The sequence below is a fragment of the Podarcis liolepis genome, assembly GCF_965112155.1.
Source record: "Podarcis liolepis genome assembly, chromosome: 1".
Taxonomy (NCBI): domain Eukaryota; kingdom Metazoa; phylum Chordata; class Lepidosauria; order Squamata; family Lacertidae; genus Podarcis; species Podarcis liolepis.
In genome coordinates this window covers 90,026,298-90,052,036 of record NC_139554.1, presented here as the reverse complement: position 1 = coordinate 90,052,036, position 25,739 = coordinate 90,026,298, and the positions used below count along the sequence as shown (strand labels likewise).

The window sequence follows — 25,739 nt, the reverse complement described above, 5'->3', positions numbered from 1 at the left end:
CCCCCTTCCTGGAATGCTCCATTTAGGGATTGTCTGTGTGCTTCCATAAGCAGAGATCCCCCTAACAAAATGGAAGAGGGAGCTCCGCACAGGCAGTGTAACACTGAGAGCAGAGGGTAGCAGGATTTGGGAGAGGGACACATTTTTCTAATCCAACCCTGCCCTGTGCTCAGGGTAGCATGAGCCTCTTTTTAAGTCTTTTGATACCTCTAGGGGCTGGCAAAAAGTGAGGCTAGTAACTGACTTGGCTTAGATGCCTTGGACTCCTTTTAATGTTTATTTATCTTTAAGCAAATAACCACAAACGAAGTGCAGCTTGATAAAGCTGGTTATTTTTCAACTTTTGTTTTTAAGCTTTGTTATTGTTTAACTCCAAGCTTCTCTAATCCAGAGCAATCATTGCTATGCATCGTCTGACATTTCAATGGAGTGACTACAAATAAACCCTCTACAACCCTTCTAGGTGGTTTAACATTGCATCTATGCAGTGTAAAGTAGAGCTGTGCCAACATCTGTGCCCTCCTAATTTTTCTTCCCTTGCAAAAGAGGCTTCTGTTTTCTTTAGAATTTTGTTGGTGCAGGATAGAACTTAGTTTATTGTTGCAAGCTGGCTTTAGTTTTCTGTGTTTTTCTTTATAGTAAACATTTTTCCAGTGCTCTGCAGCCTCCTAGATGCCTGTGCCTTCAAATTAGAAAAGCTCTAAGGGATGAATTATCTAATGTCATGGACTTCAAACTGACATGTGGGAAGCTGGGAAGGCTGCAGAACCATTTTTCTTCCAAAGAAGATAAGGGAGTAATGAAGGAGATGTAAATGGCTCATGATTCTCAGCCCCTGAGATTGCAGGGAGGCACCTCTTTGTTTTTGCTGTTACTGCATTGTTGAACTAGCATTTTCGAAGCAGAAGAAAACTGGTCACATGCAGCTACATCATACAACCTGAACTGGTCACACCAATAAGGATACTGGCAAGCTGACATGCTTTTCCAGGAAACACAATTGAACAGGTTTTTGCATTCAAGCAAAACATCTCAGAAAGACACTCTCAGACAACCTACTTAGAGGTCCTTCAGGTTTCCTTAAAAGCTTTTTATTTTTAATATCAAAAGTATAATTCTATTTAATATCCAGTTAGGCACATTATTAAAAGTGCAGAAGAACTAAAAAGGAGCAGCCTTCACCTGCCAGTTGCCATCTCCTCTATTTTTAAAAAATATAAAACAGTTAAAAGATCATGTCAAGCACAATTAAACTGCTCATGGTAGCTATGCTTACTTGAAACACTTTGAGAACAAAATATAGTTTCTATGGTTAGAATATGCAGCTTTGTTACAACCAAGGAAGCTATTTAAACCTTTCTTCCACTAAGAAAAAACTTAAGGTATTTTCTCTTAAGTGGAAAGAGAAATACCTAGAAAGCTATTCCTTCATATTCAGGTGTTTCAGCACATAGGTTAATTATTTTTAAAAGATGTCTTCTCCTGTCCTTCAAAGTTCCAGGGTGTCACAGGGAACAATCAAGGCTTCCTAAAGGTCAAAAGTCCTACAGGTCAGTAACAGAGGTTTGGACACCAGAACCCAAAGCCTGTCTGTACATTCCTGCATTCTTCACATTGCGGTCACGGACAAAGTCACGGTAGTGGTGTCTATCCACTGAGTGGGCCGAGGGTGGGGACCACGCGTTCCATGCACTTCCACCACGTTGACAGCAGTCACCAGCATCATGGGGCCTGGATTGGTTTGGGGAATGGGATGAGGCACAGTTAGTATCTAGACACAAATGAGGAGAGAGAATGGAAGGAGCAAGAGGTAGCTGAGGAAGTGGCAGACTAGCAAGAACAAACTTGTTTAGCAGCAAGCACAATGCGTGGTTTAATGAAATGAAACTGTGGACTGTCAAGTCAAACCCTCCACCGCTGCTACGACGTCATGCTGGTTTCAGGGTGACCAATGCAACAGTTAATTTGAATACTCCCCCACTTTTTCATATGGCATCTACTCCATACAGAAAATGAAATTAGAAATGAATGCAGATACCTATCCAGCCCACTGGCTTATCATGGCTTACTATAATATGAATGGCTATAGATTTGCCTAAATGTGCAGGCTTGACACTATATTCCTTCTTTAAGCAAAATACCTGATAGGCACAGCAGCGTTAAAGGATTTAAATGACACTGCTAAACATTTAGGACAAACATACTATTCTTAACAGGAGAACTACTTTGACATATCAGAAAATAGTTTTTGACTCTGAAGCAAAGAAGAATGATGAAGAAGCTCACCATAAACACTGTGGCCCAGTTCGCATGACTAGTTTCTGAACAAGTCAACTTCAAACCATGGATTATGAAGTTTGCGTGTGTAACTAATTACTGTATTGTTTGTTTTAAACCAGGACCTCTGGTTCATATGCAATGGTAAACAGCAAAGATAACACAGCAGAAGTCCTCATCCTTGTTGCACAAGTGAGGGGAGGGGGAAAATGCAGAAGCCTGACGCTCTGAGCTCAGGAAGGCTTATCCAAATAATGCTTAAACCATGGTTTAACATGGCATGCGAACATGGCCAGGGAAAAACAAGAGTATTTCATGCACATGTTATTCAGAATTAACTGATCTGGATCCTGCTTGCTTGGCATGGTTTCTGCCATTTTTTCTGTGCCCAAATTTCATTTTAGGAAATTGCAAAATCAATCTTCTTAGATATGCGCAATTTTCAACATTAACGCAGACACAGTGTGTTAATGAATGAAGCTGTCCTGGACTTGCCCAGTTCTGATTAATGCATGGTCTTGGAAAACCATCTTGTTATGACAGAAAATCTTTAGCGCTTCAGAAAGAGGAAGGGCTAGTTTTTCCTCCTCCGCTCTACTGCTAATTAATGCCTATGAGCATAGCTGGAGTTGCTCCATATTGAAGATATCTTGGACACTTGGTTCCTTAATATTTGCTTTTTAGCTGGATTCAGAATCACATTCTTTTATGTTCTGAATTCCAAATTTCCTAATAATAAGTATTTTTAAATTAACTGCATTAATGCATCTATAGATCTGAACTTCTACACCTACCTATTGGCATAACCACTGATTTTAAAATGGAATGAAGCACTTCCTAAAAGCTTAGTGTGTTCAAAGAAAACTTAGGAAGGCCCATTTTGGATGACAGCAAAAGATAACTATAATGCCTGTGGGGGTTTTGACCAGGAAACTGCCTAAGAATGCAGGAGATTAGTAAAAACCTTTGCTTGGCTTCCTGTCTCCCACACTTACTCCTACTAAATTTGATCAGAACACTTGATTGAATTGAGTGTTGCTGCCAAAGCCAGCTAAGGAAGACAACTCAACTGAACAAGACTTTTAGAATTCTTAAATCCTTCAATCTAATAATTAGTAACAGTCATAACTATTATTTTCAACAGTACCATGCCACTTTTGGTGCTACTGTATACACGAGGGGAGTTTTCTCAGGGTTTTTTTCTTAGCTAGTTTGAGTATCTGATAGTCTTTGGCTGGTTTCTGGAGTGTGTGGGTGTACGCATGTATATGTGTGTGCTGAATATTTAACCATATTCAAAGCTTGTGCCCTAAAGCCTGTAGTTCTACTGACAGTACAACAACTATCCAAGGAAGACTGGGGGAAAGCCTATCAGTATGGTTGTGAGACTGCTACTGATCAACTTTTCCATTTTGGAAAATACAGTATGACAGTTCTGTTGTAATGTTCCACTAAAATCGCATCACTATGCAATCAAGCAGCATCGCAGGAAGAATATGCACATCAGAGTAAAGGAGATTTGAAAAGCATGCAAGATACCAAGCCTATTGCAAAGAAGCCTTCTTTAGAAGCAATTTCAAATCAAATCAACTCCTGTTTCTTATGTTGAGGATCTGGTTCATTGCCGTATGAATTCAAACACCACCTTTATTTTATGAACAGCTCATCATAATGGCTGCCAGCAATAAATTTCAGGGTTCCAGAGTTTGTGGAAGTCTTTGCATGTACAGCTACACAAGGCCCTACAGGTGTTCACACTGTTAGCCTAGACTAATGTCTATTAGCCTAATGGAGGGTAGGAGTGGAACTTGGAACATCTGGGCAGGTCTGCTCAAGATGGCCCTATTCTTTGTTCTCATGGGAACTGGTAATCCCTGAAGATGGATCACCAGCACCTGACATCCTAGCCCCACATCTGCTCTGTTCCACTATCAAGGCAGCAACAAACATGTTTAAAATTGAATGTGAATTTGAGAAGACACAGGCTGCTCATTCGCCCCTTAAACACAGAGCAAGATTTCAATAGTGCCTTATGATCAGGAATTAACCTTGACAATCCTGTAAAACCTAAGTGCAAACCTAACTTTGGAGTTTACACTGAATATCCTTGTCTTCACAATCAATAGATTAGGAACCTCCACAATAAAAAATGTGAACTCATAGTAAACTCTCTGAATGGTGTTGCATTGCTTATCCTTTTGAGTGGCACTGTCAGCACTGCAGCTCAAATTATGTCTAAAAATGACATAATGAAACACAGCCACGTTTCTATACATGCAAAGAACCATTCCTTTAAAAATGTTCAGATCCTTTACCAAATTAAGAAGTTCAATGCACCATAGTTCTAACAATTTTGAGCTTAAATAAAAATTCTCTAAAGAAGGCTGATGAAGTGAAAGGAGCAAGACCAAAGCCAAGCTGTGGGACCAGACCAATTAAAAGGGATAAGAGTTGATGCAGGAAAGCCCCATAGGCAGCATCGAGACATTCAAGTCGCTCTCCTCCAAGCAGAGACACACATTCCATCAATGCATCCAGCTTAATCTCATTCCAAACTTCAGACTGAACGCAACACACTTGACTGACCATACAGCTCCAAACAATTCTTTACTGCTTCCCCTTCCCCTGACCCCTGAGAATAGCAGCACAACCTGTTAAAATGCATACATACATGCCGAGTTCATGAATAACATTAAATCATGGTTAGAAACAAACACCTGTTTAATGTGAACAAGCAGCATACTGGGGCAGGATTCTCATGAGTGTCCATTTTACTCCTCTCCCACTGCTGCTGTGCTGTTCCACCATTAAACAAAACCAGATGTTGGCTTAGTGCTGTGCAAGAACCATCACTGGTGGCTTACTATGAGGAGTAAGCCAAAAATGAGCATTTAATGTTTGCATTAAACTAATGTTTTAACATCATCTGTGAACTGGGCCGTACCATGCAGAATAACAAAAATGTAGGCTGCTTGATGAATATTTAATTCTGAAATGGAAGAATGCAGATTTCCCCATAAAATCCCAAGGTGATGTAGGATCTACTCAATATACTGCCCATATCACATACTGGGCTACTGCTGAAGCGAACTTACACCTGAAGTTCTGAACACATGGTCCATGTTTTCCTCCAAGCGCCCAGAGCCAGTATAGGCACACAGGGCGAGGATAAACAGACAGGTTGTGTGACAAGTTTTATCGAACATGCACGTCTGCTACAGTTGAAAAGTTCTCCTTGTGCCACTAAGGTCTGGAATAGACCACTGCAACACATGGATGGAAAAGCTATAATATCCAGGGGTTGATGAAACAGGAACTATGGTGAAAAACAACCCTTTCTTATCTATTAAGGTTTCTGTAGCTCGTAACAGCTACCGTACTTCCAAAATGGTCCTTTTTTACATAGCAGTGGTAAAGGAGTGTGTAGCTCATATGTATATCTAGGGCAACCAACTGTACCTGCTATAATTAATTCCTTCTTTTACACAGCTATTAAAAGTGCAGGCACTCTGCTGTCTTTTGTATCTGACCGCCCTATTGAGTCATATATGCCTATTTTACAGCAGGCTCTTGTGGTGGGAAGCCAAATTGGCAATTTCTCTCAGTGGAAGAGATGTTGTATATACTATATGTGATTATACACACTTTGAAATTTTAATTAATATTAATGAAGGGAACTACATGTAGCAATAGCCTTAATTGAAGTTACCACACACTTACTTTTCTCCGCAATTGTACTGGGTATAAAAAAGGGAAAACCTCTCGAGCAATATGATGCTGGACTGCAACTCCCACCATCCCTGATCACTGACTGTAACAGTTTGGGGTAATGGGATTTGGAGTTTAACATCATCTGGAGGTCCACAGCTCCCCACCCATTTTAGGAGGAGAACGGGAGCAAATTGAAGTTTTCCAAATTCTGCAATTCACAGCACAATCACTGCTGTGCACATTTCTAAATACACCATTTATATTCTTAGAAGCAGCAACTCCTTGATAAATCGCTAGAAGGCTGTTAAAGCATAGTCAGAGCTGTTTGGAGCTGGAGTCTAAAGACCACACACAAGAATGTTACCAAAAAGCATGTGCACAGCAGTTATACTGAGCTTATGCAAGACAGGCCATCATACCAATAAGGCAAAACAGAATTTAAAAAATAAAGTATCACCACCTTACAATCACCACCAGTGGGAAGGAAGAAACTGACAGAGCAACCAAGAGCTCAAGAGAAAAACCTCCAATTTCAGACACTGGATAAATCAAGGGCAAGAGAAAAGAGAAAGCACCTTTTGATTATGTTTTTGATCATAGCTCAGAACAGCTTCAAGATATAAAGCCAAAGTCAAGAGCATTTTTAAGTCAACAGATACAATTAGCTAAGTTTGCATAAAAGACAAATACATCTGAACAATTAGGACCACAAATTAGCGATACTTGCTGTATCACTGTTATAACCACTTCAAAGTATGTTTCTTTACAATTAAATAGCATACAAATTAAATGAGATCAAATAAATAAGTTGTACAAAAGCAAATCAGATTAGGATCACATGTCAAAGGTTCACTGCATGGATGGAACAGCCTAAGATAAATTTTAAGTCTACTGCATTGTAATCCTGCAGTTTTTCAAAGTGTCTGAGAGAATTAAAAGTTTTTCTCCAAGATTAAATTGTCCCCTTTGAAGCAAAAAATATTTTTGAGCCAGAATGGGGCTGAAAGTTAAGTAATATGGTCTTATCTTGATGGATAGCCAGAGCCTGGACCATCAGTAAAAGGAATTTAAATGAAATATAAGCTCTTATTTGCAACCTTTTCCATTTTCTTAAGTGAACCCCTCCTGGTCACTGCAAAAAACAAACCTGCAGCTGTGAAGCTTGATGGTTTTATAAATTTTTTTGAAGAAAAGCCTGCAGTAATGAAAAGTATGGCTTTTCTCATCTGGCCAGAGCTTAGAGCACAATCCTGGTTGAAGGACAAGTCATTCAACTCACTTCACTGCGGGAGCACATAATGAGGGTGCAGAATAGCAAGGTGCTACCCAGCAACACTGGGACTGCAAATTATGAATTGACAAAGTATCCAAATTAGGCTGAAAAGAACAATCTATGACCCCCACAACAATATATTCTTCTTAGAAGACACAAATATGAACAATATCAGTTGCAGGAAAGGTATGTGAAATGACCAATAACTCATCATTTCCAAATCAGAGCAAAGTGAGACCAGAGTGACGCACCATTTCTTGTCTTGCTGGCTGGTCCCGGGACTCCGTGGGAGATTTTCTATTTCAACTAAGACTGGCCCAGAAGGAGCTGCTGTAACTGAGGGTAGGGCGGGCATTGCACTCCAGTTCTTGAAAGACAAAATACAAAGCAAAAATGTAGTTTTGCCTTCATTGGGGTTTTTTAAGCCTTGAAAATGAGAACACAAGGTTTTCTACTTTGGTTTGTAAATTTTCATATTAGCTTAACATTTATGGCCAAGAGAACCAAATGATCCAACTTTCCATTTACTACAGGTTCTAAATTCTGAGGTCAAGGCAACTGCATTTGAGATTAGTTTACTTTTGACGCAAAGACTTAGAAAAATGTTAAGTAAACAGCTTAGACAAACTTACTTGCTGTGATCCATTATTTTGGCTGAAAACATTATTTGGAAGGCTGAAATGGGGAAAAAACCAATAGTTTAAAGTTAATTTATCAAAGATCAAACTGTTAGGATTTTAAGGCTTATCTGGGTCTGCCAGCTCCAAGTAGGATCAGCAACAGGGACATTAATAAATAAATAAAACTGAGGCCAAACCAGCATTTTCTGTATTTACATTTGTATGCATCACTTGACTCCAAAGCAGCCCTTACTTTGACTGTTTTACACATATGCTCACACATATGCTGGACTTTTTCCTAAGCCATCATAATCCATATGAAGTTCTGGTAGGCAGAACTTATCAAGGCAAGTCTTATCAATCTGGATGAACAGGGGTAGGAGTGCAATAAATCAAAGCCAAATTTTCAACGATGGTAAGAGTGAAATACTGAGCCCTGATGCCTGGAACCAAAACACATTAATTTATCTTATCTGTGTATGTTTCCAGTTCCATCAAGGCATGGTTGTTGTGGTTTCCACATGAAGCTAACTTGCACAGATCTGTTAAGTCAAACACCACACCATAAAAAGCAGGTATGAAAGAGCACTTCTTTCAACAACAGCAAAAAATTCACTGCTTTCAGTGAAACGACATGCATCTTTTAAAATCAATTTTAATCAGCAATGTTAATTAACATGCATAGTCAAACATAGAATTGATTAGCTCTAGAAGAAGAAGAAGAAGAAGAAGAAGAGTTTGGATTTGATATCCCGCCTTTCACTCCCCTTCAGGAGTCTCAAAGCGGCTAACATTCTCCTTTCCCTTCCTCCCCCACAACAAACACTCTGTGAGGTGAGTGGGGCTGAGAGACTTCATAGAAGTGTGACTGGCCCAAGGTCACCCAGCAGCTGCATGTGGAGGAGCGGAGACGCGAACCCGGTTACCCAGATTACGTGACTACCGCTCTTAACCACTACACCACACTGGCTCTCTGGATGAACATACTAGGATGAACATACCATGATATCCTAATACCACCATTAAAAATAAGTAGAGGGAAGATGGCAGACTCCCATGAGGCTACCTACCTCTTTCACCAACTAAGAAAAGGAGTAAAAAAATAAGTACAGTAGGATCGTATCCTGGGGGGGGGGGGGGGTTACACTCTGGGGGGTAGCATGTGAAGACAAAATTGTGTACAGTCAGAACAAGCCCAGTGTGACCATGCCTACATTTCCAAAGCCAGCACACCAAACAGGCTTTGCGTACTGGGCACTGGGAGGTTGTGGACTCCTGGGAAATCTTGCAGGGTTATCCCAAGGTCTTGTGAGATCTCCAGAGTCTGTGCAAGACCTTCCCAGAGCCTGGTAAGCAAGGCAGAGCTTACAAAGCTCTTTCTATGGCAGGAAAATGTGGCATGGAAAGAGCTTTTAAGCTCTCTGCCTTGCATGAGTTTTACTGTTTAATTTGAATGGTGTCTAATTCATGAAAAAATACGTAAGCAACAGGAAAGGGGCTTTTAACATATTATCAGAGAATATTCCTGATAATCCTATAGAGATGACCAAGACATATTCATGGAATAAATCTTTACTGTGGAAGCCTAATGCCGACAGGTCCTCTTACCTAGTTTCTTCAGATTTATGAGTGTTTCCTGTAATAAAACAAAAAAATTGTCCAATATATCAATTACACAATATCAAAAAGCTTGCATTATTTTTTTCCAAAGATACTTGTGCAAAGTGTTAGGGACACATTTTAAAACAGACTAAAACTTAGAATGTACGGGGAAATAGGTATATACTATTTGCAGGGTTACCTACCATGCAGCTTTACCACCTTTCACAGACACTTCTACTAAATACTAGGGCCTTGCATACAGTCCAGACAAATCCAAGATTCCAAATGGATTCTGGCAGATCCATGATTTGTCTAGACTGGGCTGAAGCAGCCCCAAGCACCCTGGGTTCACCTGGAGTGGTCTAGGGTTGCCAAAAGGGGAGAGGGTGTTCAGGCAGCAACAGGTGGGGGAGAGAAGATGATGCAGGTAAGAGTCCCCTTGTCATCAAACACATGGTTCATTAGGGTTTCAAATGCTGAATAAACATTAGAACTATGAAAGGCCCCAAGTCCAGCTCATAGCCCAGATTGAGCATGATCAGGATCACCAATTGGGCCCTGAGCCGAACTGCGGGTGCCTGGCACAGCCCTAGTAAATACAATGGATAAGTCGGAAGACAGGGAAGGAAAGTCCAGGCAATTGCCCCATTAACAATATTGTATGCTGTTTGTAGAACAGGCAAGGATCCAAAGACACTGGCTCTAGGAACTCAAGGGGGTGGATTTGATATTCTGAAACACCAGGCTCTACACTCATGCCACAATAGTTATTAAGCACCTTTTAGTTTCAAAAACAGTTTAAGCTACAGCATGGGGATCAGGTATTCTGTTAGTTAGTGTAAGTCAAAGTAGTAATTTGGATCAAGTCGAGTGGCACCGCCTACCAATGAGTCAAGCTACCTCTCATTTGTAGCGTTCTCCTTGAGTATCGCTTGCTGGGCCTTCTTTCAAAAGATGCCGATCGTCTGGCTTTGTTGGTCTTTGTTGTCTGGTACTCTGTTTTCCCACTAGATTGAAGTAGAAAGAACAAGAGAAAACATTTATATTTGAAAAGCTGATGTAAGCGACAGCACCCAATTATCCTTGCTCTTCTAAACGCTTAGTTCTCATGTGCTTTTGTTTTATTTAAAGCCAGTCATATACATACTATTAGTTTCTCTAATCATATTAAACAGACATGATCCTTACCAGATGATATAGTATAAAATCCAAGAACAAAACAGAGACAAGGAAAAATGGAATGAAACAAGAAACGTGAATAGGATGAAAACCATAGTCCATGTGCACTCAGCTGATAATTACTGCAACTGTATATATTTTGTGCCAAAAATATCAGTTTCACCACAAAAATCTACATCTGTAGAAGCTAAACTTTACCCCCACTTTCATTAAATCATCTCTACACTTTGTGTGCGAGTCAGCCAAAAGACACGGTGGAGAAAACGCAAGGATTCACTAGTACCTACTAGAGCAGTTTTGTAGAATGGGAGTGCTCTTTGACATAGCCCTTTTCAATACAGTTTCAACTGGTGAGCCAGCTATAACTACTGGAGAAGAGAAATGGCCACAGTTCCATATCCAATGGTTACAACCATCTTATATCACTGTGTAATGTGTTCCACACTGTGCTTCCTTTGAAAAGCATTTGGGAACTTAATTGGTTCAAAATGAGCAGCTGAACTGCTGACAGGAGCCCAATCATCAGAACTGAAGACACCAATATTACATTGACTCCCCTGACTACCAATCTGTTCATGGGCTCAGTTTAATGTTTTTTAATGCTTTATCCCCTAAATGGGGGAGGGAAAGTAGGGAAGGATGTATACTCGAGCTGAGTAACTACAGATCCATTTCCTCCAATAAATAAGCATATGCAAAAACAGTTCAGGCTTCTTTCTCTAATCACGAGATCTAGAAATTCAGTCTTTTCTGGATTTGGCCAAGGTAAAAGTTAGGCTTTGGTATTTCGCAGAACACAGCAGCAGAAAGGCTTAACACGCGGCAGATTTTCCATGCCTACAGACTATTTTGACTGAGCTAAGTGCCTCTTTCAATACTTTCCCTTTATGCCAATAGGAATCTAGAGTAGTGACTACTACAAACAAAACCACGGACCAGCTTTCTTTACTGTGCCTTATCTGAGAAAAAGTCAGGGAAGAAGGCATTGAACAAAAGAGACTGCTGACCTGTATCTGAACCTTGACCCTAGCCGAATGAAGCTTGACCGACTGGAACCTTTTTGGACGGGTCCACGGAGGCGGAAGAAGGCATGATGCTCGACTGCACATTTCCACAAATGTTTGCAGGCCTTTGGGTGATCCAGCCTAAAGACAAAAGTGTGCTCCTGCTCCTTGCCCTTAGGGGGGGAAAAGGAGCATTTAGAAAACTACTATGGATGCTACCTTCAGATTATCGCAGCTAGAGTCATGAATTGCAGGCATTCATAGAACCCATAACTCAAAGGTAAGTTCAACCAAGAATGTTATAAAATACTGAAAAGAACAATGTGCTCTCAATATTTTATAGCATTACTGATATAACAAGTTCTTCCTGTTTCCTTGACACAGAATAAGCCAGAGAGATAAAATATAAATAGCAGAGGATCAGTTTATCTTTTTTGTTATTAAGACAGAAAAAAGCATTACAATTATAAAACATGTTATACAGCGCTAGTCACTTAAAGGGAAAACTGCACAACTTCTTTAAAAATGCCAAGCCACAACTGAAGACATGTGACCTTGCTGAGCGATATGTTGCCTTCTTGACATAGGAGCTGCTATACTTTGTGCTGACTGCGGATTGGGAGTGGGGAGGAGAATAATGGTTTTCAACAACTTGAGTAGCCTGACAAGAAGAAGACAAACAGAATGCAAAAGATTGCATTTCTATTTTCCAAGTGGTTTGTTCAAGATAGTTGACATTTATTTATTAAAACCATTTTTTACTTCTTTTTAAAGAAGGCTTGGAGTACCAGTGTTTACAATCTGCCTTCCCTTAGGCTGATTTTCTAGTTTCTTTACCAAATCAATCAACACACACTAATTAGGCACTTAAAGTCTAACATATTTTTACTTGGAAGTAATACAAAGTCAGCCAAATTTCTCCATACTTAATATAAACAAAGAACGGTAGTGCTGCTTCTGTAGCAATATGCCTTACCAAATGCAAAGAGGAAGAAACCTCACATACTATTGGTAGAAACTTAAAGATCACTCTTGAAATCCAGTGTATTATTAGTGATTAGAATACTGAACCCTAGCCTGGGAGAAGCAGCCAGGTTAAAATCCTCATTCAGCCATGATGCTCTCACTGAGTGATTGATCTTAGGCTTGTAACTTTCAGCCTATATCTCATTGGACTATTATGAGGATAAAGTTGGAGGGGGTGGCAGATGAACAAACGAGTGCTGGCTTGAGTAACTTGGTGGAAGAATAGAATACAAGAATACTAATACTGTATGTGGAGGAGATCAAGTAACACTGTGTTACTTCAAGAAGATGAACAATGCCTGTTGGTGTTAAAATGATATTATGTTTCAACAATTAGGTAAATGTTTCAACTATCTGTAATAGTTATTCATTATTCATTCTTGGGTAGAAAAATAAATTTTAAGGACAGTCTCTTCAGAATATGACAGGTCACTATTCACTTTCAAACAATAATTTTCACTAAGTGCCTATTACAATCAATAGGAAAAATGTTTACGTTATCACCCACAACCATCCTTAATTTATTTTGGCTACGATACTTATGCTTAAACTAACTCACAACAATAGAAGCAAGATGAACAAAGACTTCCTTCTACCTGTTCATCATCTTCAACCACCACTAGTGTTAATTTATTCTTTCTGAAGTCCAATCTAGTGATCTTTGGCCTGCAATGGGAAAAAGTTAAAATGTAAAAGATGTATGTACTTTACTGCAATTGCACCACAATTCATACAGAACCTAGTAAAAACATATTTTACAAAAACCTATGTAACGGCAAGAACACCAGCTATTATATTGTGCTATAAATTAATATTTAAAAATTACAAGTTTAACCATGGGGTGCTTTAACACAAATGTCAATGTTAAATGAGTTTTTTAAAGGGAAATTCTAATTGAATTTTCTGATTTTGAATGTTTATGCTTGATTCATGTAGACCAGTTTCTTAGTTCCTTCCAGTGAATGAGAAGTATACACGCATCCTACTGAATAAATGTCCCATACCCAGACATATCTGCACTCTCAGGAAAAACCACTCTTTTTTACATATAAACACGCAGCCTAACACAGACATTAATTTCTCAAAAGCCCAAACTAAATAGCTGTACAGTCATTTTCAAGAATCATTCCACCCATTCACAATACACCTAGAGCTCTGTTATGGCAAATCACAGAGAATGCCAACATAGAACCGTGCTTGCTTACAAGACTTACAAATTCTAGCCTAGGGCTAGGCTGCAGACTCTAAAATAATTTATTTTTTAATTATTCTGCTTACCAGAAGAACAATCCAATCTTAGTTTCTCCTTCAAACACAAGAACTCCTGTGGGTGTTAGTCCGAGGCTATAATCATTTCCATCTCTTGCCTAAGAGGGATACAAATTAGATTAGAATATTCCTACAGATGTGACTTTATGCTGGTACAAGTTACTTTAATTATAATTTCATTCACTGTTAAGATACTGCAGCAAAATTAAAGGCATTAGTCACAGATGTTATTAACAAGCCCCTTACCAAGCATTTATTCTATTATTATTTTTTGTTTTATTAAATATTTTATCTTTGGATATTATTTTCACTGCTTATAAGGACATTGTCTGCTGCTCCGAGGATTTGATCAAGCCAAGCTGACAGATATGAATTCTAGAAACATACATAGTTACATAGAACATTTCACTTATATTAATCTACACTGAAAGCTACATTTATGCTTTATCATTTGTGGTTTCTTGAGAATTACTTAACATTAGGCTGCAAACCTGGTCCTAAGTCAAACAATATTAAATCTCAGTTTATTTTCAGCACTCATCTCTCAAGACTTCCACGATTTATATTTATTCCGACTATGTTTAACATTATGATTAAGAATTTCAGAGCAATTCATTTCTTAGCTACAAAATACACTGGGATAATAAATTCACTGTGTCTGGTCTAGAGATCCATTGTTGGACTTTGACATGGGAGACCAGGATTAAAGTCCCCACCCAGCCATGCAGCCCACCTTTGGTCAGCTCACAAATGTGGTTGTTGTTATAGCAGCTGGGTATATAAGCAGTAGCTTCAGATAGCCATTTCTGGCAGATGCACAACAAGATATGTATTAAATAAATTGTCCTCCGTAACTTGTATAGGTAAGCAGACTAGGCTATTATAAGAAGCAGATCCCACTCATTGCTACAAAGACTGCAAGTTTAGGTATTTTTATGTTTATAGAAGTACTAAAAATAACGTTCCCAAAAGCACGGCCTACAACCATAAACTTACCTTGACTATATGCATGTCTACTCCATACATTTCCAGCCATTTTGCTTTGTTCAAATAATTTGTTTCTGCCTGAGCTGGTGTTTGCCCCCTGAAATGATTTATATTACACAAAAATCACATGAAGTTAAAAATAACATGCCTTGATAAAAAAGTGAGGTTACAGAAAGAATACAAAAAAGGGGAACTTGATATATGTAGAGCAAGCCAAATAGTGCTCATCTCGACTCAGTTTTAATAATGGCCAACTTGAGTTTTGTTTTGAAATCAAGGGGCTAAGAAAATACTGAACTGCTAAATTAAGCTGTGGAAGCTTACAGAGCTGTATTGATAACATCAAGAAGTGCTAAGGCTGTAGACTGCATAAAATGCATACCCTATTGTCCAGATGATACTATCTGGTCTTAGATGTGTCTTGTAGCTTGCTGTGATTGCTTCAGAAAATGAAGGCAGCTTTTGGACTATGTTCTAGTTTGTCTCAACAGAAATACAACACCAACACTCAGGACAGTATTCATAGGAATTTAAAGTCCCCTTTCACTCAGCAAAAGAAAGCAATGCATACAATAGTATGCGTTGGATGGATGTGGCAATTTACCATTTGAGATTTTTTACCTGTATTCCTTCCACTTCTCAAAAATGGCGAGTTCCATGTCTTCAGTTTGCTCGGGCACAAACCTGAACTCTGAAACTATATCAGGGATGTGTTCAGCAGGGTCGTAGTCACCAAGTTCAGCTGGAAAGAGAAGAATACTTCAAAAAAATTCTAGCAAAAGCAAATTTGGAAATGGCAAAATCCGAAGGGCCTACAATGACTCATTTCATTGACACACTGAACATTTATTCAAAGATAATTAAAACTTCATTTAAATATTTACAGTTTAATAGGAAATCGGTATTTTGATCTTAGTACAGGTATGTTAAAACTGAATCTTAAATCAGCTTTGGAAGAACTACAGACACAAACAAAAACTTATATGGAAGAGTATTTTCATTTACTGCTGAAACTATGTTGGCGGGGGAACTAGCATTGTTATTTAACTTCTTTCATTCCTCTTTTTTTAAGATACTCAGACTTGCAGATGCTTAGTGAGATCACTTTCTTTTTTTACCATCACAAACATGTAATTTTTAATGCAGTCTTTTAAAATGTAAAAAGAAGAAGCTGGAAATGTAAGAAGCAGCACTGAATAATATAACATGTTTGTTAAATTTTGTGCTATGTAAATATTTTAATAGATTTCTTTGGTCTTGAACACAACTGAGCTTATTGAATAAATATTTTAAGCTGCATTTTCATGAGTCTTTCAATTTGAAGTTAAGGAAGTTTCTAAATCCATAATTTACTTGATGCTTGCTTGCTTCCAAAGCTAGGTTAACCTCCAGCTAATTTAAATAGGATCTACTCAGCATTCTACTGAGTACTGGGCACTGTCATCAAAGCCTGGAATCGAACATTTACTGTCATGCAAATTTATAAACAGAATCTATGCCAAAATGGGATCAAGGCATGAATTCTTTAAGGCTTTGCTGCAGCCCTCTTCACAGAGTTGGATCTCTGCATCCCACCACTACAGAAACATGAATACCAACACTTCACTGTTGCATGTTGCAAAATTACTATCTTCTGGGGAATTGATTCAAAAGTGTCTTCTCTTATTACACGGGAGTTGCCTACCCATACCATCAAACCCAGTATCTTCCAACACTATCTTACCAGTGTTACTTGAGTTCTTATCTGTCAACTGAACACTACTATCTATAGATTGTTAGTAGGGGGGAAAATCAAGAGTTGGGTTTTACCATCCCAACAAACAGCAAATTTATGAATTCCTCTGAAAGATTGTCAGAATACATCGCAAAGTCTGTCCCCCTCTCCTATCTAAGCAATACAGAAAATCACATTTTTTGTATGTTCCTCGTTGCCTCATACATTAAAAAAATGATCAACATTAATTTATAAATATTTTCACATATATTACCTTTTGTACCAAGGCTGTGGGGTCATATGGTCAGCATGACTAAAGCACTTCTGGCACAACAGAACACCCTGACGAGTGCCAGAGTGCATGGAAATGCCATTTACCTTCCTACCGCAACAGTACCTATTTATCTACTTGCACTGGTATGCTTTAGAACTGATGGGTTGGTAGAAGCTAGGACACAGCAACAGGAGCTCACCACTGTTGTGTGGATTTGAACTGCTGACCTTCCGATCAGCAAGCCCAAGAGGCTCAGTGGTTTAGACCACAGTGGCACCTGCTCCTTTTGTGTGGGGAAGTACCTTTTTGCAACATACTGTTTTACCCGGCAGGCATATATAATACTTTCTAAGATTCTAAGTCCCACAGGAAATATAGATAACTTTAAAAACTACATTTGATACAAGACTAACAGCCACTGATCACTGATTAGGAACTTATGAGTATCTACTTCCAACACAGTTATCTACAATCAGAACTATGAGAATCACAGAAAATTCCTTTTGCTCTGCAGTAACGATCTTGCAATAATGATTCTAGACACACTTACTTAGAGGTTTCATTGAATGAATGTAGTTGGACTTATTTCTATATAAAAGGGTTTTAAAGTCCTTAAATAGGCAAAGGCTGTGCAACTACAACCCATTGTAATGCAATTACTCTTAAAAATGAAATCAGGATTTTGTTGACATAAAGGTGTGTGCGCGCACACACACATACATACACACACACACACAGAGAGAGAGAGAGAGAGAGAGAGAGAGAGAGAGAGAGAGAGAATCATGCAAGGTAATCAAGAAAACACTTAATTTCTGTTGCAAACTATCCCTAATAAACACTTCCAAGCTGACATCTCTTTCAGTAAGTACAAATATAGAGGTCAAAGTGCAGAATTCTGAGCTTGCTTTGCCAAAATAACCAACAAATCTCAATATGAGGTTCACAGTCTTTTTCTGAATGGAACCAAAGCTCTGAGGCATCTATGGAAAAATAATTATTTCACTTAAGCAAGTTAATTCTTCTCACGCCTGCCCTCCTTTTTCCTACACAAGGACTATAAGGTAGTCCACACCCCAGGATTCCACTCATACTTCCCACTCGTGCTAGATTGTACAGTAGCAAGAAAAAGCTAAGATCTTAGTGATAAGCCTCACATGACTAAGCCCTATCAGCTGTTATAATCCTCTGGCTACAAAATATATCCCTAAAGCGAAAAAGCAACAATGCCCAGAAATAGCACAAGTACAGTAATTTATCTGAATCCCTGGCAATTAATGTGACCAGCAGTTTACATAAGGTTGGCTATCTGTAAGGGAAACCTTGTCTTATTCGAATCAGTCCTGCACCTCAAGCAATACACCCACACAAAGGCAGTTCCCTTAAGGCAGCTCACCTTGTAACATGTAAGCTGACAACTGCACAGCTGTTTCAAATGGGCACTCCAACCTGCAATGAAAAAAAAAAAAAAAAAAAAGAATGCCAAGCAAATTTCAACGGTAGTATGAGGAAATGATTATGGGTCAACGATTTGGAAGGGGAAGATGTAGTGAACCGTTTCAGCGAACTTGACATATTACTCAGAAATATACTTAAAGCCCATGTTCCTATAACACTTGGATTTTCAGAAATGTACGCTTTACATTAAAGGAGCAAATAAGCTTGCCTAAGTCAGCCTAGATCCTACAAATATATGGATTGGGGAATCATTAATATATTCTTCAATTACGCCACACCAAATCTGTCCCAAAAAGTCTGCATTTGAATTAAAGGAACCATTAATAACTGACATCACATAGGTAACACACCACATACAGCAGCACATCCCCATTCTCAACCTACCACCTCCCTCCTCTTTTGTACATCCTTGCAGAAACCTGACCATAGTCTTTAGGCCAGTGGTTCTCAAACTTATTTCTCCGGGCCACACCCTTTGAGAACCACTGCTTTAGGTGGTAAAAAATTATGAAGATTTCTAAGATGCAATTGTGGAATTTTAAATACTAAATCTGAGGAAAGAATCTAAACAAATGGCTAATTATAACTACCAGTGTCCATTAATGTTCACTGCTACAAAGTATGGTAAGTAGCTACTAATACTTTCAGCACCTTGGAGATGCACATGTTCTATATTTATATCCTAAATTTTCTGCACATATTTGATAAGAGACAAGCCCCCTTCATTTAGCGTAATTATCAACAGTACTTACTTGCCACTCAAAATGTCCTGTTTTAGCTGAAGAACAAATAAATATCTATTTCAGGAAGAAAGAGCAAGAAACATCCATGAGTTTGTGAACAATTCCAGCACTGGAGAAGAGCAGCAAATATCAGCAGCTAGACTTAATTATGAGATAACGCACTGTGGTCTCTCACTTCAAGTATGGAAACATGGAGCAGTATATTTCATCGCAAGAGAATGAAATTCTAATTAAAGAATATCCAATTTGTAGTTTCTGTTTTCTCTGTTTTCCTAGTGTGCAATATTGAAAGGGGGTGGATGGATTTCCCAAACATGTCTAAAAATATTTCTATCAAAGTTCAGTGTTTCCTCAAAACTACACTTCATTAGAATGATTTCGTAAAGATTATCAGGACCCAATTTACAGCAAAGGCCGGAGCAGAAGGACTGGGTATAAGGATTACTCACAGCAGAAAGGAAAACGCCTAGCAGCAAAGAACTGCCAGTTCCCTGAAGTGCTGGGAACTCCTATTCACTGTATTGTGGGAATGGAACACCTTGAAACTGTGGCAATGTATGTGAGATTCTGCCCAAATGCCTTCCCTGCAATTTTATCATTCAGGGACATTACAGTAGTGAGATACAACCAGGTGGATTGGAATTTTGATTCATCTATGAACGGAAAAAAAGAGAGACCGCCAACAACATATGAAAGATATAGCACAAAAAGCAAATGTACTGCAAACAAGCAAGCAATCCTTGTTTTGTACAGGACGCTATGTTCTCGACCCTTGCACGCATTGGAGGGACCCATGTAAAATGTTCCACCCTTCCCCTCCCCACCCTTCTAGTGATTTTTAGGGTCACTTCCAGGTTTGGTGCTGTGCATGTGTGTGTGATAGACGCACATAAATTGGTCATTGCCTGTACTGGATTTGAGATCTCCAGTTTGTATCACTGCATACAACGTACCTGGTGAGCTCTTCACGTAGGTTGTTCGGCTCGGAAGAGTAAAACTTTACACGAAGATGTAGACAGTATGGTGGACCAACTATAAAAGTGAATATATTAGGTTTCTGACAGCAAGAATATTATTTTGTAAATATATTCACTAATCAGAATTCAAAGGGGGTGGGAATCCCTTCTGTAATACTGAGCACACTAGCAAAAAAGAGAATGCTAAACAAACAGTAGTAGTTTTATATACCAGAAGCCAACTCAGTCTCATTACATTAAGTTGATTTGTCTTGCCAAGAAGAACAGACAAATCTAGGTTAATCCCAATATTACAAGGCTCTATTCCATGAACTGAGAAATCCATCAATCTTAGCTTTGTACCCCAATCAAATCCTTATAAACTCTGCCCAGGCAGTCTTAAGTTTTGGGGAGTACCTCCTGTTGTTAGTTTGTGTCATAGGAAGATAGCTAGCTAAACATTTTATTGCAGCAGACTCCACACCTCATTTCCTTCCAATGAGAGAAATTCTAAACCAGGAATATGATGTTACTCATGCACCTCCTCAACACCCTCTGATTCAGGTCACCTGTAATACCAGATCTTCAAAGTTTCTTCCCCCTTTTGATTTACATTACTAGAACAGTTCCTTTTAAAAAAGTCAATGTATATAAGTCACAGAAAAGATACAAATACACATCACAATAGGTCAGCAAAGCAAAGATTACTAAAATATAGTCCACCAAATCCATTTTAGTAATACTCTTAAGGCAGAAAGTGCAAAAAGAAATGTGCTGCAGAATCTTTAAACAATTGGAGCCCCTTTTTTCTTTTTGCCCTGTACTGAATTTGCTTTCAATACATCATGTAGTAAATGTAATGTCAGTCAAAGATCAGTTGTAATGCCAGAAACTTGGCATTACAACATTGTTCTTTGAACAGTTTCATACTGCCATGGTATATTTTGGGGAAACAAAGTCTTCGTCGCTACTCAAGTAAATCAGATTTTTAAAAACACAAACTTCACTTACTTTTAACTTGTTTTTTAATACTCTTTGTGTTGTCCAACCAGTGCTGAAAGAAAAATTAATAATTATAGACTTTATGTTTTCAACATAAAAATATAGTATGCAAATTATAAATTCATAGAACAGAACAAGCCAAAATAGTTCTAAGCAGTATAAAGCATTTTAAGAGCAACACATTCAGTGTTCCTGACCTACAGTTAATTGACTGTAACAGCTTGCTAGAATACGTTTCAAGAGGCAAGTTAATAATTTCTCGAGCGCTGAAATCATGATCTGCAATTTGCAGCACAAATGTATCTTTGCAAGTCACAGAGCCAGAAAGCTGCTGGGATTGTCAGAATTCTAACATATGTTTCAATGCGTTTCAGGCTGCCATCTTACCAAAGAGATATGAAAAAGATTATATCTCCCATCTAAGAAAGGAAAAGGCATGCCAATGTAACTTTTCACCTAAAAGTGCATCCTTTCTATTCAAGCACACAAACTTTCTCACAGTTACGCTTAAAAACTAGTATTGTGGAATGCATTGTCTCTTTCAAGTGCTGACACAAGCATTAGCATGAATTGTTTATACAAGTTCCTCTCAGAGAGCTCAGCAGCTGGAATGAAGCAAGCAGTACAAGATAAAAACTTGCAGATCACATTAAGTTCAGAACATAAGGATGTAGAAGCTAAGTTCACAAAATATGTTAACTACGGGTTGGGTATTTCCTTAAATCTGCCAAGTATTTTTCCTAGGTGATAACATCCTTATAGGTAATGATACCATTCTAAGTATAATACTGTTGAGTTACCACCTGTGGCCTCAGGCTTTCCTTTAAATACCACTGCTATCATTCAGAATACATTACGTGGCTCCCCACCCTATGCTGTAGTCAATAGTGTGCCAGCAGGCATCTTATAATGGAGATGGTTGTCAGATCTGATGCTAGTACAACTTGACATCACCTAATCCTCACTCCCCCAGACTGAGACTGACCCAAAATGGCACATGCAGCCCTGTGATAAATATGGGCTCACCTCTAAACACAGGATGTTCACAATGACAGCAGCTATAGCAACTCTAATCCCACCTGCAGCAAATGTTGATGATACTAATACTAATAATATACCAAAGCCCCAGGATTGCAATTTAAAATACATTACAAACAGTATGAAACAACATACACCCATCTTACACCATCAAATTTCTAAGCATTTGGGAAACTTGACAAAATTCATCTAAACCAACAAAGACCACATGATTAAACTGTTCCTGAACTATACCAACGGAGTAGCAGTAGTGGAATCATAATTAAATGACAGCTGTTGTTGTTCCTGTTGTTGTTAGGTAATTCCATAATTACCACCATTATATTTGTAAGCTTGTTTACATAATAATTTGTGTGTTAACTAATATTATTTGAACTCCAAATAACATTAAACTATTTGTGGTTGAACTGGACTGATCTTCCCTACAAAAACCAAAAACCAAGAAGCATGCCAAATAGTTAACATTTGCCTTTTTAGAACTGTGTTTTAAAGTATTTGACCAACACAAGAGTTTTGCAACTTCAAGAATATATCTGTAACTTAGATAACTGTATTCTCTTAAAGTGTGAATCAATTTTCCCCATCTGCACCCACATACAAAAACAGCTAATGTTTCATGGGCAAGTGTCAAACTTCTCATACTGTTTATTTATCCCTTTGGGGAAAACGTTTTCTGTGACCAGCTTAATGTGACCAACATTGCTTGTGACAAGTCACTCACTCACACGCAACCTACAAAACAAGACCTCACTAATATTTATTCCTAACATACCATTTATTCTCAGGTATCAAAAGCAAAAGCGAAACTACCAATAAAATAACGGGTTGTTAAATGAATTGAAAAGTAGTTAGCTAAAAGTTAGTAAAAAAAATTAAGAGAAATTCTGAATCACTCTGCATGCCTTGCTTCTGGATGTTTCACTCATGTGTAGAACTGTTGCCAGGTAATAAAACTTTGGAAAACTATCTTTAAAAAGATACATAACATGCTAGCTATATAGGAAGATAAAAAAGAGCCTGCTGGTTGATATTTTCATGGAACTGTCCTACTGCTTTGGAACGAAATAAGATTATTTCATTCAATGCAATCAATCAATTATAGGAAGTTATACCATAAACATGCCTTCTTTGGATAGTTTTCCATCAGTTGTCTGCACCCATCCAACATACATTTCCTTTGATAAGAAAACAAATCCACCAAAGTAGAGTATTACAAGTGCTATGGTGCCGTATACACAAACAACAGGGACAGGGAAGGAAGAAAAGAAAAGAGAAAAAAGAAAAAAAAGAAAGATGTTCCCAGACTGTAGGGCAAAGTATAAGTTTGCTTCATCTCCAATCTGTTTTCTTTCACCTCCTCCACATTCCACAGAAAGGCAGTTAACAGACCAGAGACAGGCACCGACACCACTTAGTTCAACTCAGTTCCTAACACCAGCGCCATCTCCAAGAGTTCAGCTTGACTGGCACACAGAAGAGGGGGAGGGAATTACTTTTACAGAACAAAGCCTGGGAGACACTGAGACCTGATCTCATGTTGCAGTTGCGCTTGGTAACTATACTTTACTTCAAGTACACTGCAACACAATGCTTGGAATATATTCTTTTCCTACCGCAGCTGTCAAATTCAGCAGGGTCAGGCACAAACTCTAATCCTGCAGAAATACACACTTCACGAAACAAGGCAAGGTTATGGTAAGAGTAATGGGTCAAAAGATTAAACCAGAGGATACTCCCTACTGAAAAATTTACAATCTGAGAAAGTGTCCTGCAACTTTTTTGGTCTGAGCCAAGCTACTCACAGATCTCCCTACTATTGGGCTGCTAGCCATCCCTGCAAGCCATGAACCTCCTGCTGTAATTACAAAATGAATACATGCAAAAGCCTTTTTCCTCCTGGGATGATTTTTATGATTTTTGATGATTTCCTGGGCAGTAGGTTTAAGGTTGAATATACAGCACTAAGGTGAATTATTTGCATTGGTGTTGTTTAGGGTCCCTTCTAACTCAATGTTAACCAAAAATACAATGAGAGGGGGAAGCAACAGACACTGGAATAAAAAAGTCTCTTGAATTGTAAAGGCAACTCCCAAATTATACTCACAGATTTAGCCAGTACTACATCAACATCATTCAAGATTCAACTATTTGTATAAAAGGCAGAGCTCATTAAAATAAAAAAGACATGGTCTTTAACACCATTTTTATATACCTGACAAACATTAGCACTGCATCACAATAAACAGAAAGCTGGAGCAATTGCATTAGACTGAGCAATGCACTCTTCCAAGTGCACAATGACCAGCTGAATGCAAACAAATATAAATTGCCTAAAGCAAGTAAATCATACAGTATCAAGTGAGGCTCATGGAACCCTAGGCTATAAGAACAAGTCACAAGAAAATATGATTAAGGTCAGAAGAGTTTTTCATTGCACTGGCATGTGAGGTGGTGGAAATGCAATGAAGAACTACCAAAATAATCTCAGTTGTGAAATTCTATGTAATATATACAGACACACTTAATTAACCAAGATCATGACTAAATTGTGTGTGCTTGGTGCATATGCCTTTTGACTGAATCATGAATTTAAGACTGGGTAGAAACAGTCCAGCAACACACACAAAAACCAGAAAGGTTTTGTGCCTGACCAGAACACCAAAAAAGAATTCTAACAATCCTGGAAGATGGGATTACTAGAGCCCTGCATTCTCAGAACACACGGAACTGCAACTGCACTGAAGACAGATCTGCCATTTGGAATGATACGGAAGGGGGGGGGGCATGTCTTCTTCACCTCCTTCTTCGCTACACTATATCCATTTATTTCCAATTGTCAATGTCAAAAGGGACTAAAATCTATAAAATTCATAGAAAATCAACGTGCCAATTTGCTCAATTTCTCTAGGACCCCATGACACCTCCCCTGTCCTCCATAATCCCTCAAGCAAGGTGTCAAGACCCTAATCCGGTCAAATCGCTCTGCCAAGCCCTTCCTCCGGGCGATGCCAGGTGACAGACTATGCATACATGGACCATTGTCTTCTCAGGATGTGCTTATCTGCGCATATCTCCAGCTCTGCATATTCCCCCCTCCCTCCTCCATATGTTAATCCGGTGTAACCCAACCTCTTCCTAATGTATTCGTGATGTAATCTGTGTAACCCAACCTCTTCTTAATGTATTCATGATGTAACTGGGATGTATTTTGCACTGTATTCTGGGACATGGAGGGAAATTTCAAAAGTTCATGTCACCCCTTTCTCGCTGTTCAATCTCGCCTTGAACCTGTTGCGCAATAAACTTGGATCTTCTGCAGTTTGCTCCTGTCCGGCTGAGCTCATTTTCTTCTGCAGGGACCCGCGGACCTAGTCCGACGAGCTGGGTGGCAGAGTAGCCCCGCACCCAGATTTTTCCGTAACAGGAATGATAGTTTTTCTCAGATGACCTTAAAGCAGGGGTGGGGATCCTTTTCTGCCTTGTGGACCAGATCCTTATCTCCCCACCCCTGGAAGGCCAAATCATAGTGGTGGTAGGTGACACTGAGCTTTGAAGGCAACACCAAAATTAACCCCCTCGCCAATCAACTTATTTCTCCCCCATCAGAGT

At 38.8% G+C, this 25,739-nt stretch overlaps 1 protein-coding gene across 1 annotated transcript in view; it reads right to left on the bottom strand.

The window, feature by feature from the left end:
- The window catches only part of EPB41L5 (erythrocyte membrane protein band 4.1 like 5), a 59,426-nt gene that overhangs the window by 20,707 nt on the left and 12,980 nt on the right, over positions 1-25,739 (bottom strand). The window contains exons 4-16 of the mRNA XM_083489292.1: positions 21,102-21,144; positions 20,088-20,166; positions 19,144-19,188; positions 18,330-18,382; positions 15,570-15,690; positions 14,958-15,045; positions 13,971-14,059; positions 13,289-13,358; positions 11,670-11,839; positions 10,384-10,490; positions 9,490-9,517; positions 7,894-7,936; positions 7,513-7,628 (exon numbers count right to left, since the gene is read on the bottom strand). Of these exons, the coding sequence (XP_083345418.1) occupies positions 7,513-7,628; positions 7,894-7,936; positions 9,490-9,517; positions 10,384-10,490; positions 11,670-11,839; positions 13,289-13,358; positions 13,971-14,059; positions 14,958-15,045; positions 15,570-15,690; positions 18,330-18,382; positions 19,144-19,188; positions 20,088-20,166; positions 21,102-21,144 (1,052 nt within the window). The remainder of the gene's footprint in view (positions 1-7,512; positions 7,629-7,893; positions 7,937-9,489; positions 9,518-10,383; positions 10,491-11,669; positions 11,840-13,288; positions 13,359-13,970; positions 14,060-14,957; positions 15,046-15,569; positions 15,691-18,329; positions 18,383-19,143; positions 19,189-20,087; positions 20,167-21,101; positions 21,145-25,739) is intronic.